General features: G+C 36.3%; 1 protein-coding gene across 2 annotated transcripts in view; it reads right to left on the bottom strand.

Annotated features, from left to right (window-relative positions):
• The window catches only part of ERC2 (ELKS/RAB6-interacting/CAST family member 2), a 936802-nt gene that overhangs the window by 643887 nt on the left and 277387 nt on the right, over nt 1-15528 (bottom strand). For both annotated transcript variants that reach the window (XM_088022015.1, XM_088022017.1), the window contains one exon: nt 9107-9262. In XM_088022015.1, the coding sequence (XP_087878141.1) occupies nt 9107-9262 (156 nt within the window). The remainder of the gene's footprint in view (nt 1-9106; nt 9263-15528) is intronic.

Here is a 15528-nt window from a genome sequence, read left to right as displayed (position 1 = left end):
TCTGTTTATTCTGGGAGTTTTATATAAATGGAATCTTATAATATACATACTTTGTGGCTGGCTTCTCTCACATAGCATAATGTTTCAAGGTTCATCCATGTTGTAGTATCTACCTGTACTTCATTCCTTTTTATTGTTGAGTAATACTACCCTGAATGAATATGCCACATTTTGTCTATCCACTCATCAGCTGAGGGACACTCAGGTTGTTTCCATGTTCTGGCTATTATGAACAACGCTCCTAAGAACATTCATATGCAAATCTGTGTGGACATAACATTTTTATTTCTCTTGGGTATATATATAGGTGTGGAATTGCTAGGCCATATGACAGGTTTTCCAAAATGACTGTACCATTTTATATTCCCACTAGCAATATATGAGGGTTCTAATTTCTTCATACTCTCACCAACACTTGTTAGTATGTCTTTTTAATTATTGCCGTTCCAGTGGGTATGAAGTAATATCTCATTGTGGTTTTGATTTCTCTAATGACTAATGATATTAAGCATCTTTTCATATACTCATTATCCATTCCTATATCTTCTTCAGACAGATGTTCTAACTGCTTTTTAAAACTTTTGCTTTGCCTCTGAGATTTGATGGCTTTACTCCCATGTAAAAGTACAGATTTCTTTTTATTTATCCTTTTTGGGGTACTCTGAGCTTCCTGAGTTTATGGACTGGTACCTGCAGCAATTTTGGAAAATTCTCACCTTTCTGCTCTTCAACTATGGCTTCAGTGTAGTGACTCTGTCCCCACTCCCCATCTCTCTTTCCCTCTGGAACTCTGATTAGACATATGCCAGACCTTCTTATTCTGTCTTCTATGTATCTTAATTTATCTTTCATGTATTTCATCTTTTTATCTTTTATTTACTTTATTCTATTGTTTTCTAGTTCATTATATGTCTTTTCTGCTATGATCACCCTGCAGTTAAACCTAGTCATTAAACTTAAATTTCCATTTTTATATTTTCCCATTTCTCGACATTTATTTTATTTTATTTTATTATGTTATGTTAATCACCATACGTTACATCATTAATTTTTGATGTGGTGTTCCATGATTCATTGTTTGTGCATAACACCCAGTGCTTCATGCAGTACATGCCCTCTTTAATACTCATCACCAGGCTAACCCATCACCCCACCCCCATCCCCTCTAGAACCCTCATTTTGTTTTTCAGAGTCCATAGTCTCTCATGGTTTCTCTCCCCCTTCGATTTCCCCCTCTTCATTTTTCCCTTCCTACTATCTTTTTTTTTATCATATAATGTATTATTATTTGTTTCAGAGGTACAGGTCTGTGATTCAACAGTCTTACACAATTCACAGCGCTCAGCATAGCACATACCCTCCCCAGTGTCCATCACCCAGCCACCCCATCCCTCCCACCCCCTAGCACTCCAGCAACCCTCAGTTTGTTTCCTGAGATTAAGAATTCCTCCTATCAGTGAGAGCTTTTTGGTTCTCTTTAAATGTGCTTGGCATTTTTATAGTTTCTTGACCTTTATTCATATTTTCAATCCCCTGTTTTATTTATTTAAATACATTAAACATACTTATTTCATAGTGTTTGTCTTGAAATTCCCACTTCTGAAGTACTTGCCTCAGTGCTGTTTGTTCTTTCTACCAGCTATCAATTATGGTAGCTTGATTTCTTTCAAATGTTGTGATGTTAAAAAATTTTTTTCTGTGTGCTCATGTTTTTTGGAACTTTATCTGGAGAAAAACGTTGAGGTCTAAGTTGAATATGTGGCCCTTCAGAGCATTTGTCTCTGCCGGTACCTGGGGCACTATCAGCCAAGGACCCCTTTAAACTCTATTCTCTACTTGAAGTTTTTAGATCACCTTACACTGCACATCTGTGCAAGAGCCATCTGCGGTTATGGATTCTCAAAGCTACGGTTTTTTACCTTTCACTTGGCTCAAAGTTTTAAAATAGATAATTTTTCCTGGATTCCCCTAGTCTAGGGGAGAGGAAAGTACAATGGGGAGGTTTTTAGTTTACCCTTGTACTAAGAGTGTGGCTCTCTGGGATCTCAGCTTAATGTGGTAGTGGCAGTGGAATTCCTATTTGACTCTTCATCTTAAACAGACTCAGGCTTCTACCTCTTTCCGTCAATGTCCCCATGACCGTAGAAACTAATGCTCAAGTTCACCTGTCTAGAAAATGCCAACAAGAAGATAGAACCAGCACTCTATTAGCACCCTAGCGCCCTGCTTTGGCTTAGTTTTGGCCCTTGAGATTTTTTCTAACTTGACAGTTCCTAAGTACATTTTAAAATATATGTTTTTAAAATATATTTTATCCAGCATTTTTTGTTCTTTTCAACACTAAATCTAGCATAAACAAGAACCAAGCTACTGACAATAACTGCTGAGAATGAAGAGTAGGATGCTTACAAAGAAATAGGACCCCCTTTTTCAGAATTGTTCAGGTTGTGTAATTCACTAGAAAGGTTGAGATGGAATCCCATTTGCAGGATGAAGTCAGACTAGAGCAGGAGAGAAATAGGTTTCATCTTGCTTGCCAAATTTAAACATTTGGTAGTGACTGGCAGCCTTGAGAAGGATTCTGAGTATGCTTAAAGATGCATTGAAAAAGAGTTGTGATTGATTATCAACATGCTCTGGGTATGTGTGAACAGATGGTGGCACTGATCAGGTATATGAAATCCATGAAACATATTTCTTCTTTATAATTTAATGAATCATGAGTCTATGATCATTTTTGCCTATAATAAAAGTACATTCTCTTTCCCTCTCTCTCGGCCTCTCTCTCTCACAAAAACAGAGTATAGATAAAAAGAGGGAAAATCTAGATTAGGATTAACTAAAATTACAAAAGAAATAAAATCTGTTGTGATCGGCGAGATCAGCATTCTTCACACGGGGTATGGTTCTGAATCACGTGCAGTTGTATCTGCCAGCACAGTACACAGTTGATTCCACATATGAAACTGATTCATCTTAAAATAAAGCTAAAAAAAACTTTGGACTTTACATGCCTAAGCAAAGATGATGTTTATAGTAAAAAAAATGATTTGAGCTAACTTCTACAAGTATCAGAGTAGAAATCTAGTGTGGGAATGGGGTATTGAGAGAGGAATTTGAATGAAATTAACTTGATCAACAGAATGGTATTTAATAGGAAGGAAGAACATGACAAGTTCTACATACACCTACTTTATTCAATAAAAATAGATTGATAATGATAAAACTATTTCAGTCTATAAATATTAGACAGTTGCTTTAAATAGCTTTCAGACTATCACTGCCATGAAGTAAATTTTAAATAAATATTTTATGCAGACAATAACAGAAGAGGGCTTTTCTAAGGGGAATACAGTTACAGGGTAGAAAATCATATTCCATAAAAATATGCCTTTTGCTTCTTTTATAGCCATAAACTCAATAAAAATGGAAAGTGATGCAATCGAACATACATGAGAACTGGGGCTGGGGAAGGTCTGTCTCGATGATGGCAAGAAGAAAAGCCAATCGGAATTACATCACACGCTTTATATGAAGTCCATGTGGACATCAAGAACACTTCATCTCGTCTGAAAGTTCTTCCACCACTTACGTCTGTGACACAACCAACACCCTGAAAACACTCCCCTGCCAAGGAAAACAGTTTCTTTTTCACTGCAGATATGGCCCTCATGTCTAGAAAGTGATATGCTTATTATCATGCAGTTTGGGTTATGAGGTTTGTAATCCTTAAGAGGTTAATAAGAAAATGTGTTACAAATTCAGAATAAAAGAGGAGATCTAAGACAGCAGAGTGGTGTCTTTGGCAAACTCCTAAAACAGAGGGACTGACTAATACAGAGGTACTGAGATCAGTAGATGAAAAATGTGTTACACTAGGAACAAAGCCTCATATAGAACAGGGGATGCCATCATTGTTTCCCTACAGAAAAACAATTATTTACATGGCACATTCCATTCTTAAAGGCTTAACAGTGCTCCTGAAGGTAACTCATGGCCTCATAGATTGTGTCCGCACAGTCTGAGTCCTCTAAGTTTTCAGGTTTGAGTCTCAGTTCTCAGGGAGAACGTGCATGTGCCAAAGGGCTTCAAGATGCAGGAATTTCCATCCTGGCCAACTATGTCTGGTATCTGTGCCTTTCCACAAGTTGAGACTCTAAACTGTACATTTACATTTTTGCAATTCACCTTCCACCTTTGCAAACATGTTACGTCATGGTTTTTCTATGACATCATACTTATAAAGCAATTTGGGTCTTCACTTCTACTTAATTTAATCACAAAGCTTTCAAGAGGCCCTACCAGTCCTAGTCATCTGTTCAGCATCAAAACAGAGGCGCATGCCATTTCACATGGCTATTTAAAATATTTCTTTTCCCTTCAACCTACATGCTTTACTCATTTTAATAATTAATGCAAGCATCATTCCCTTTACATTCCACAACATTGTTTCTATGTCAAATTTTCATTGAAACATTTAAAATTATCTATTTCAACATACTTTTATATCTAAAAATGAGTTTGTATACAAGAATTATTATTAGCTGCCTTTATTACCTACTTGGAGCAAATAATTATATATTGAGATTGAGACTGATTTGAGGTCATGCCCTGTTAATGAAGAGCAATCAAATGCTGAGTCAATTTTATCACCAATGGGTTATAAAAACAATTTTTGACTAAAATTTCCAAAAAAAAAGTCAAATAAGAATGTAAATATGTGTTTATCCAATTTTAGGAGCTTTTTTTCATGGCCAGGTTGAATTTTTTTATCTTTTTTTTTTATTTAAAGGTAGTAAACTTCCAAAGAATCATGATAGAACTCATTTTAGATCTCTATTAAGAAGTACTCAGATCGAAGAGCACCTCCAAGACTGCTGCCTTTGCAAACAGTTATCACTCTGAAGGTGCCTCTCTAAAACACCAGGTAAAAAAGAAGTTCTCTGGGCACTTTTAAAAGCTTTCTACATGGGCGCCTGGGTGGCTCAGATGGTTAAGCGTCTGCCTTCAGCTCAGGTCATTATCCCAGGGTCCTGGGATCGAGTCCCACATCGGGCTCCCTGCTCCTTGGGAGCCTGCTTCTCCCTCTGCCTCTCTCTCTTTCTCTGTCTCTCATTAATAAATAAATAAAATCTTTAAATAAATAAATAAATAAAAGCTTTCTACATATTCATTACAAGCAGCAAGAAGAAGTAACAAAATTAGATGCAATTTCAGATCTGGTTCCAAGTTCCACTCCCCTCCTTATGCAGCATCTCAGAAGAATTTCTGAAATGTTCTACCAGGACTCTGCGTCTTTATAAACTGTTAAAACAACAGTTTCTAAAGTCAACTATGCCTGCATTCTTTGCTAGCTGAGATCCAAAGTCACTTTCTGATTTCCATTTCTATCACTGCCTCACTAAACCCTTGAGTTTCACAATTACGTTTCCATTTCCCCCAGGTAAGCTTCAGAGCCTCTTTCTTTCCTTTTTTGGAAAACCTGCCATTTCACACAGACTCGAGTTCTTCCCACTTCCTCCTCTGTGTGGAGTTGGGGTGGGATGGTATTTTTACTTACCCTTCTAGGTTTGCTCAGTCACTGATTTGAGTTTGCATTCTTCACCAGACCTATCATTGCTATTTTGCCAATCTGGTTATTTAGACAAAAAACACTAACTAAACTTAAACTACTTGCATTGCTCCAGCCAGAAGTGAACTCCCCTCTTATCATATCATCAGGGTAATTTTTCTAGGACATTTCTTACTTTCCCAACTAAGTGGTCAGTATTGGCTTTGAAGTGAGAAACATTTTGAATATGCACTAACTACTTTTAGAGCCCCTCAGTAGCTAGCTCAGTGTCATGTGCTAAAAACAAGGTTTAGTAAGTCTTTGGGAACCACAGAGCTCAAAAATCCACCACCAAAAGCTTTATCCTTACAACTCTGTGTAAATGAAAGAGTTCAAGAGACTGTAATAATGACACCAAACAATTGTTCTGTCAATGTGTATAATCAACTATTGCAAAAATTAACCCTTCAGGTGTCTGTGATGATATTGACAAGCAACATATTCATATAAATCTTGTAGAGAAGTTATCCAGGGGCACCTAGGAAGCTCAGTCCACTAAGGGTCTGCCTTTGGCTAAGGTCATGATCACAGGGTCCAGAGATCAAGTCCCACATCCTTGCTCCTTGCTTACCAGGGAGCCTGCTTCTACCTCTGCCTGCTGCTCCCCCTGCTTGTTCTCTCTCTCTGTGTCAAATAAATAAAATCTTAAAAAAAAAAAGTTATCCAAACAGGCCACAATAGACCATGAATTATGCTAATAATCCAATTTTAGAGAATATCAATCCATGCCTCTAAAATTTAATAAATTCCATGACAAGTGATTCACCCAACTGGAATCAGTTCACACAGCATCTGGGATTCCACAAAGCACAAAACACAAGCACTCAGGACTAAATGCTTAGCAATAGCTTATGTCTTAATAGACCTGCTCGACCATACCCACTCTCCCCTCTCAAAGTAGAAATAAGAAAAATAATCAATTGAAGTAATGATATGAAGTATAAACAATGAATGTTAAGAATTAATCCATGGAGAAAATACAAAAAACTAACTCTTACTAATACTTTTTAGCAATCTTTTATCAATCTATAAGGGACTTCTGCATATTATAAAATCTTCTTTTTATTTATATTCTTAGAAATCCATTTCCCCCATTAGTCAAGTGAAATATGACATTTATTATTATTATTAATATTATTATTTGGTTATACTTCTTCAATAATAACGGGGATAATTATTAGCTACTTTTTTGAGCCAAGCATTTTAATTACATTATTTCATTTAAGCCTGTGAGTCTCCCTTTAAGGTTTGTGGTGTTGCCCCATTTTATAGAAGAGCAAAGTGGTTGAGTGACATAAGTTACTCCTCAAGACCATGCAACTAGCAAAGGCAGGCTAGAGATCTGCCAGAGTACATTTTATGTGTCAGCCTACACTCTTTCTACCTTACTCCATTTCTCTCCTCAAACATCCTTCTGACCCAACCACTTATGGAACCCTTAAAAGTAACCAGATATTAAGAGTTAAAACCAACTCAAGGACCAATGGTCTCTCAGACACCTACGGACTAATAAAGACCTGCTTGCTGAAGACCATATACATGTTTTATTTACCTAAACAAATTTCATGGCATTTTTAGTTGTAAAAGTGCCTTGAACTATCTCCCACTATTGAATGACAGAATAGGGAGGAAAAATTTAATTTTGCCCAAACGTTATGAGTTCACGCTTATCTTCATAGCTTCAATCCCAGACAGAATGGTCATTATTTAGTCAACAGGCCACCCTACCACTGGGTTTGCTACACCCTAGCTCAACTCTCTGAGAGGAAAGGACTGCAAAAAAGAAACTGGCAGAGAGGGCTGAACAGGGAAGCCCATTCTGCATTTTGTGGAACTCATTGAAAGGAAAGGGTTACATTCAAATCCACTAGACATTCTCCTCAGATCTCCCTCCACTCCTTCATCTAAACTTTTTGTCATAATCTCAACATAAACTTACAAATGTAAAGTTGGCAGAAGTAAGCAAAATTTTTGTTTTTTTTCTGTAGAGAAATGCACATACATGCAACACACAAACGTGGTGAAGTAGATGCTACATATTATTTCCTCTCTATAATTTGCAAATTCCCTGCAATGACTATGCAAATATTTCACAATGATAAAAATCATACCATCATTTAAACATTTTCTGTCTCCACTTCCACTGGTTCTTCATAGAAGTCTGCATTACTCTTAACTATGCTGCATTTTATAAGGCAATAAACAAAAGTAAAACTTAGAATAAGACCAGGGGTGTTTAAGAGTACATGGTAGAAAAAAGAAAAAAAATTTTAATTGGTGTGGTTATTATTTCAGAAGCAAAACAGCTTAAATCCAGGGATAAATAAAAGCATCTCAAAGTCTCAAAAGACCTACTTGGGGCTATTCATAAATTTAATAATTAAGCATGTATAAAAATAATAGATATTTAGGCATTCAGTTCATTTGTAGCCCAAAGTTTAATTTTGAAAAGTAACAAACCAAATTCTTTAAAACTGGCAATACCAATATAAATTAATGGAACAGGTTACTATAATTATATTTTATAAATATTGCATAATTATATTTTATAAATATTTTATATATATTGCAAAATTATATTTTATAAACAGATACCAATAATAATAATAACACTATTGGGTGGCTCAGTCCGTTAAGCATCTGCTTTTGGCTCAGGTCGTGATCTTAGGGCCCTGGGATCGAGCCCCTTGTCAGTCTCCCTGCTCAGCAGGGTATCTGCTTCTCCCTCTCCCTCTGCCTCTCCCCCCACTCGTGCTCTCTCTGTCCTCTCTCAAATAAATAAAATCTTTAAAAAAATAATAATAATATAAAAATAATAACACTATCAATAACAATGCCTGACAATTATTGAATGCTTTCTAGAGATTAGCCAGGGGCTAAGTGCTTTAAATGCATAATCTCTTGGAATTGTCAAAGCAACCCAATGATGAAAGTACTTTCCTTTCTCTTATGCCAATTTCATGGATGAAAAAACTGAGGCTTAAAGAAGCTGAACAATTTAAGCAAACAGTAGCATTGGAATGCAAAGTCCGTTCTACCTTAAACACTATGCTAAAACCAAAATGTCTTCATACCATTGAAATCAGTTAAATTGGCTTCCAAGATCAATACCTCTGGAGACAGTCATCTTCTCAGGGATGGGCCAAAATTTGGCAATAATAGAAACTTCACAAAATAGAAAAACTTATGAAAACTCAGGCAATTTGTAAGAGAGGAGATTATTACAAGTAAATGTTCATTCCCAAGACACCAAACTTACTCATTAGAAAATCTTGAACACCTTAATGAGTAGAAATTTGACCAAAGATGTTCCCTGATCCCTTTTTGAAATCTAGGATTCTGAATGAAAAAAATCTTCTGTGTTCTTCTTTATTGTCCATATATTTCATGATATCACATAAAACAGGTTATGTGGCTATTTGGGGAAAGTATGTATGTAAACTGTAACTTTCCAGTCACACTAAGAGTATAAAAGTTTATAACTTTGGACCATACCTTGGTTTTCATGAACTTGGAGTGACTTTTGTAAACCTCTATTTGTTTGATCTCTTCTTCGCGGTCCTCAGTGTTCAGCACACCATTGGCTTTTAACATCTGGATCTCATCCTCCAGATCCCTTATGTTTCGCTCCAATGAAGCGATTTTTGTGTCCTGTTGTTAAAAAAAAAAAAGGGTAAAAAAAAAAAGAAAGAAAGAAAAAAATTTTTTTCAGTATCATCAAAACAGAATTCCAGAAAGTAATTTGGGTAGTAAGACATTAACTATGATACAGGCATAACTCTGAGTTCAGAACAATTTATTTTTTTCACTTTTGAGGATCATTTGTGAGATTACTTTTTAAGCTCTCAATAAAGATCATGTGACAATACAATATGGAGAGTTGCCTAGATATGTTTGTCTATACCTGGTAATCAAATTATCAAAGCAACAGTGACAAAAGTGATCTAAAGTGTTAAAAAATACCATTTAAGTGGACAAATTTGTAATTTCAGATATAGTTTACCAGAGTACAATTTCTAGTCTACTTGTAAACACAAAAACAGTTTGTTCATGTGTATACTCTGTGCCTGGTTTTATAAGGCAAGCTTGGAATTTGACTCTGAGAGAGAAGGAAATTAAAATCTACTAATGAGGAAAAGAATTCTCATCTAGAATACAGACATCAATGAAATTAAATAACTGAATCCTGACTTAGTATGACTGATATATTAAATATTGAAAATTTATAGCAACTGGAAATAATATATCACAACGTCATGATTTATTTGGCGAGCAGCTCCCTGCGTGACAAAAAACATTTCTACTTTGCAGGGCATTTCTAATCTATTGACTTTCAGAGTTGAAAAAACTAGAAATATTACACTCAACTGTGAGATTGAGGAAAAAAAAAAAAAACAACCACAGGGAATTTTTTTAAGGAAATGACAGACTGTACACACAAGATAGAGCATAGTAAGAAATGATGCATTAAAAAGAAAAGAGAGAGCTCTTGTAAAGGGAAAAAATCTTTCCCCAACCTGAGGTGTTGAACTCCAACCAGTCTCTGGAAAAAATACACTGAAAGTTTGACTGTAAGTTTCCTCCCTGACACCATGTACCTGCTCTTTTATGGTACAGATCCAACGAGCTGATATCACATTTGTAACTGAATGTTAACGAAAAACAAACCATTAACTCATTTTTTTTTTTACCAATTCATTATCAGGAATCTGATAATGTATTGCTCTGATGATGTATTGAATCCAAAAGTAAAAACAATGGATGGCCTATTCTGTTTAGAACCAACTCATAGGAAAAACTTTGCAAACATCTGTCCTGATTTTGTGGCTATTCTCCATTTTAATTTCCTATATTCTATTGTCGATGGCATGTCTCATGGGGCAATATAATAATCATTGCTATTATCATTTAACATTGTCATCATCATTAAATGGAGGAAAATGAGGAGAAACAACTTCTTAATTGAGTGCCACTACATGTGAACATCCAAGAGCTCTAAGTGTTGAAGACATTTTCATTAATTCTCAGAAAAAACCCAAGAAGAAGAAATAAAAAGATTCTGAAATCTGCAAGATTATTATGGAATGTTATATTCTCTAGCATTTCATTTTCCTTTAAAAATAATATTTATTGTTATTTTTTCCAGTTATAAAAATAATGGCACCTTAAATTCCTAGAAAATGGAGAAAATCACCTCTAAACCTACCATCAAGAGATAACCACCACTCATGTTTTAGGTACAGCCAGCTAGTCTTTTTCTATTCTAGATGCAATTTCTAGAAATCCTGTATACTGCCAGTTTGAGTGAAAGGAGAGTATCACGGACTAAATGTCTACATGCCTCCAAAATTCCTATGTTGAAGCTCTAACCCCTAATGTGAAGGAAATGTGATGGTATTTGGAGATGAGGCCTTTAGGAGGTGATCAGGGTTACATGGGGTCATGAGGATGAAGCCCTCATAAGAAGAAACACTAGAGAGCTTCTTTATTCTCTCTTGCTCCCTGCCATGTGAGGACACAGCAAGAAGGTGGCCATCTGCGAGCCCGGAAGAGAGCTCTCACCAGAACCCAACCCCGCTCTCGCCCTGATCTGGGACTTCCAGCCTCCAGAAATGTGAGAAAATACATTTCTGTTTTTTTAAGCCACCTAGAAGTAGTATTTTGTTATAGCAGCCCAAGCTGATGAAAGTAGGAAGGCATCTTTAGTGACTCTTTTGAGTTCTGAGCTATGAGAACTCTGTAGACAAAAAGAGCAGCAATAATAAAAAAAAAGATGCAGAAAAAACTTCTAAACATTCATAAGAGCGTTCTTAAATAAATGGCAGTCATTTTAAATCAACATTTTTTTCTGACTATAAAATTAAGACATGCTCACTATAGGACGCCTGGGTGGCTCAGTCAGTTAAGCAGCTGCCTTTGGCTCAGGTCATGATCCCATAACCCTGGGATCAAAACCCACATCTGGGTCCCTGCTCTGCAGGGATCCTGCTTCTCCCTCTCACTCTGCCTGCAGCTTCCCCTGCTTGTGTGCTCTCTCTCTCTCTCTGTGTCAAATAAATAAATAAAATCTAAAAAAAAGAAAAAGAAAAAGAAGACATGCTCACTATAGAAAACTTGAAAAGCTATGTAGATAATTATGACTGTACATAATCCCATCACCCAGATATACCCACTATTAACACTTTTATTTATTCCCATGAAAGCCTTAAGATTATATTACTTTAAAACATATAAAAAGATAGTTATCAATTTAAACTCTAATCAAGGGGCACCTGGGTGGCTCAACTGATTAGTCTGCCTTCAGCTCAGGTCATGAGCTCAGGGTCCTGGGATAGAGCCCCACACTGGGCTCTCTTCTGAGCAGGGAGTCTGATTCTCCCTGTCACTCTCCCTTTGTACTCTCCCTCTCTCTCAAATAAATAAATAGAATCTTAAAAAAAAAATAAAATAAAAATAAAATTCTAATCGATATGACAGAGATTTCCTCTTTTTGAGATACAATCTTTCCGCATTTACAAAGATCTAAGTACAATCTTTACAAGAGTTTAACTGTAAGTTAAGTGTAAAAGGAAGAACCTACATCTTTGCTATTCTAATACAAAATCTTCTGGGATTTCAGACCCAAGTCTAAAGGAAGCATTTTCGTATGTATGTATGTATGCACACACATACCTGTATGTGTGTGCAACATGCTTTGTGGTCCTCATGTTTTACACCTTAATTTTTGATACACTTAGAATTTCAGGTCTCAATAACATAGGCGGGGGGCGGGGGGGGTGGAGTGTACCCTCAGCTTTCCCCTCAGTCAAATCCTGAGGCTTTAGTTAGCAATGACCACAATCGCCAGCTTCTAACTGGGTTAGAAGGAGCTTTTTACCACACTTTAAAAAATTACATACTGCTAAAGAAAGATCAGAACAGGGTTAAGATAGAAAGTTTTGTAACAAAAAAATTATCTTGACCTATATGCGTCTGAGTTAAAATTTCACCAAATAGTGAAACACATTTTAAAACTAATATTTTTAACTTTTACTAATTTCCTTAAATTAACCAACTTTTCTTTTTCCTCACAAGCTTTTTTTCCCCTTTAGCCACAGGTATCCCAAAATACTAAAAAAAAGAAAGGGTGGGGCGTGTTGTGAAAGTCACTTTAGTAATGATCTATTTTTTCCTGTCCTTATTTATGTTTCTGTTCTTTAAGAAGTCAAGTTTAAAGACAACAGAACTCAGACCTGAAATCTTGAGCATAGAGAAAAGGAGATAGGAGAGTATCATTAAGATCTAGAGAAGAGAGCAGATACAAAATACATAGATGTATCAGATGGTGTATTGACTGTGCCCGAGAAGATACTCAAAATGCTGAGGCAGAGAAAGATGTGAAGAAATCCAAGTATGAAATATAAAGGTAAATAAAATGACTGCCATGGTCACAGCTACTCTACTACCTCAGTTTGAGGAATTCAGGGAGAAGAAATTTCATCTTTTTCTTTTTTTTCAAATCTCTAAAATTAAGATGAATTACTATAAACTTCTATATTTAAGTAGAACTATGGAAGGCAACCACCTCACAGTTCCTAATATGGCTCAATGTGGTATATGGATGCTGCCCTTCAAAACTGAGGCTAACTGCACATCTCAAGAACTCTTAGGCACTGATCTAGAGTGAAGACATAATGCTGTAACATCCTGAAAAGTGAAGTTTCAGAAGGGAGAGCAATATTTACTCCCAATCACCAGAGTTTTCTTCATCTGAACATCTTCACACGTTACTTACCACTGATACTTTAAAATAATTTATGTAGTGATTTTCAAGTATTCATTTTGATTATGTTTCACAAATAAGCAAACTCTCAAAGCAGATCATTGTGGGCCTTCCTTGGAGATGGAGAGAGTGAAATACAACATAGAACAGCTTTTCCCAAAATCCACAGAACACAAAAGCTCTGTGAAAAGGGCATTGTAGGGTCAAATAAGTTTGAGAAATACTTACTGGGGATTCCCTACGCACATTAGCATTAATGGCTCTGGAGAAGTTCTGTAGCAAAGTATTCTAATTAATTTGATTTTTCCCAGTATTATTCCTCTAGAAGTCAATTCTTCAAAAAAAAAAAAAATGGGATTTTAATGGCCACATTTAGCTCAGGGTTATATACTAAAGTGAAAAATCAAAACAGTGATTTGGATTCTTCAAGGGAAACCTTACCATCATTACCCTCCATTTAAAGTAATTAGGTGCTTAAATATCCAGATCACCTTGTTGGCTTCTGTAACTCAAAAGTGGTTTACTGAGAGCCCGCTCTGAGCTCAGAGAACACAGACTCCCATGCTCTCAGAACCTACCACTCCATGCCTCAAGTAACATTTTTCAAATAGTCTTGAGACAGGACAACCATGAAATTGTTTTGCTTTTATACAGTATTTTCATTAAGGACTGTAAGAATGTGGGACATAAAGTTTCAGCAGGAAAAAAACCAGCTGAAATGTGTTTGCTCATTCCCTATTAGAAAAAAAATCTGAATTGAATATCTTTCAAATCATTTCTTTCCACACATTCATAAAATAATACTTGTAAAAATTTTCTTTTTTTTAAGATTTTATTTATTTATTTGACAGAGAGAGACACAGTGAGAGAGGGAACACAAGTAGGGGGAGTGGGAGAGGGAGAAGCGGGCTTCCCGCTGAGCAGGAAGCCCGATGTGGGGCTCGAATCCAGGACCCTGGGACCATGACCTGAGCCCAAGGCAGACGTTTAACGACTGAGCCACCTAGGCACCCCAATACTTGTAAAAATTTTATACATCAATTGCAGATCATAACTCCTACTTAAAGATTCATAACCAAGACTATTTTACATTTATCATTTAAAAGACGTAAAATGGGTACTTGACGGGCAATTAATAAACCACTGAAATTGAATCCTTAGCAGCCATCAACCCAATAGGCCCACCTGCTGATTCTTAAATGAGCTATAAGTATTAGCAGAGGTGCTGGACTACAGCAATGAAAATGAAAGAGATGGGAAGACTGAAATATGTTTATCTCTGCTTTATCTTTTTTCTTTTATTTACTAATTTCGGAGTTTTTCCAGGACATGTCTGCTACAGTTGATAGTAAACTTAGACACAAGGAGTCTTCTCATTCATTCAACAAATATGTACTGAGCATCTATTGGGTACCAGTCACATTGCCCAGGTATGTGTGATACTAGGTAGATCTCAACAAGATTCATGGGCACCCTTCTCTCTCTAACATGGAGTACAATCTAGATCACTATTACTCCAAGTGTGGTCCACAGAACAGCAGCATTGACATCAGCTGAGAGAGTTTTAGAAATGTAGAATCTCAGGCCCCAACCCAGACCAACTGAATCTGAATCTGCACTTTCACAAGGTTCTCAGGTGATGTGGGTGTTTTAAATGACTACAGGTGTCCAGCATACAGGAGGCACAAGATTGACCAGTGCAGAAGAAACCAAGACAATTTTACAAGCCAAGTACATTTAGAAAAATATTAACCTACTCTCAAGAGCTATCCATCTCGGCCTAAGTGTACACCAATCCTGGGAGTAAACTTTCTGGAACATCTTTGCCAGTCCAGATGCCTTTATTACCCTTTTTGTATTTGTTGAACATTATGTTCCCCTTAAACAGCAAAAAAAAAAAAGATTTCAATTCCTCTCTAGGAACTGTGAACACTGAAATGATGAGTAGGTGGAACATCAAAAAAGCAGTATCATTTAGTTACAAAAAGTAACAATTATGTTATTGCTGAGTGTCACAATGTGTTTTTTTTTCAAATACAGTAAGAATTACTGGTTTCATTTTAATATCAGGGCAAGAAGAAAATACAAGCAGTCTTTACAGAGCATGGAACTCACCGTGATCACATATCGGTCTACGGACATTGATCAACAAACT

This window comes from Eumetopias jubatus, unplaced genomic scaffold (assembly GCF_037043125.1).
Source record: "Eumetopias jubatus isolate StellerSeaLion01/CBP00866 unplaced genomic scaffold, mEumJub1_p1.0 scaffold_1, whole genome shotgun sequence".
Classification (NCBI taxonomy): Eukaryota; Metazoa; Chordata; class Mammalia; order Carnivora; family Otariidae; genus Eumetopias; species Eumetopias jubatus.
The sequence above is the reverse complement of the archived record's forward strand: the minus strand, read 5'-3'. Positions and strand labels throughout refer to the sequence as shown.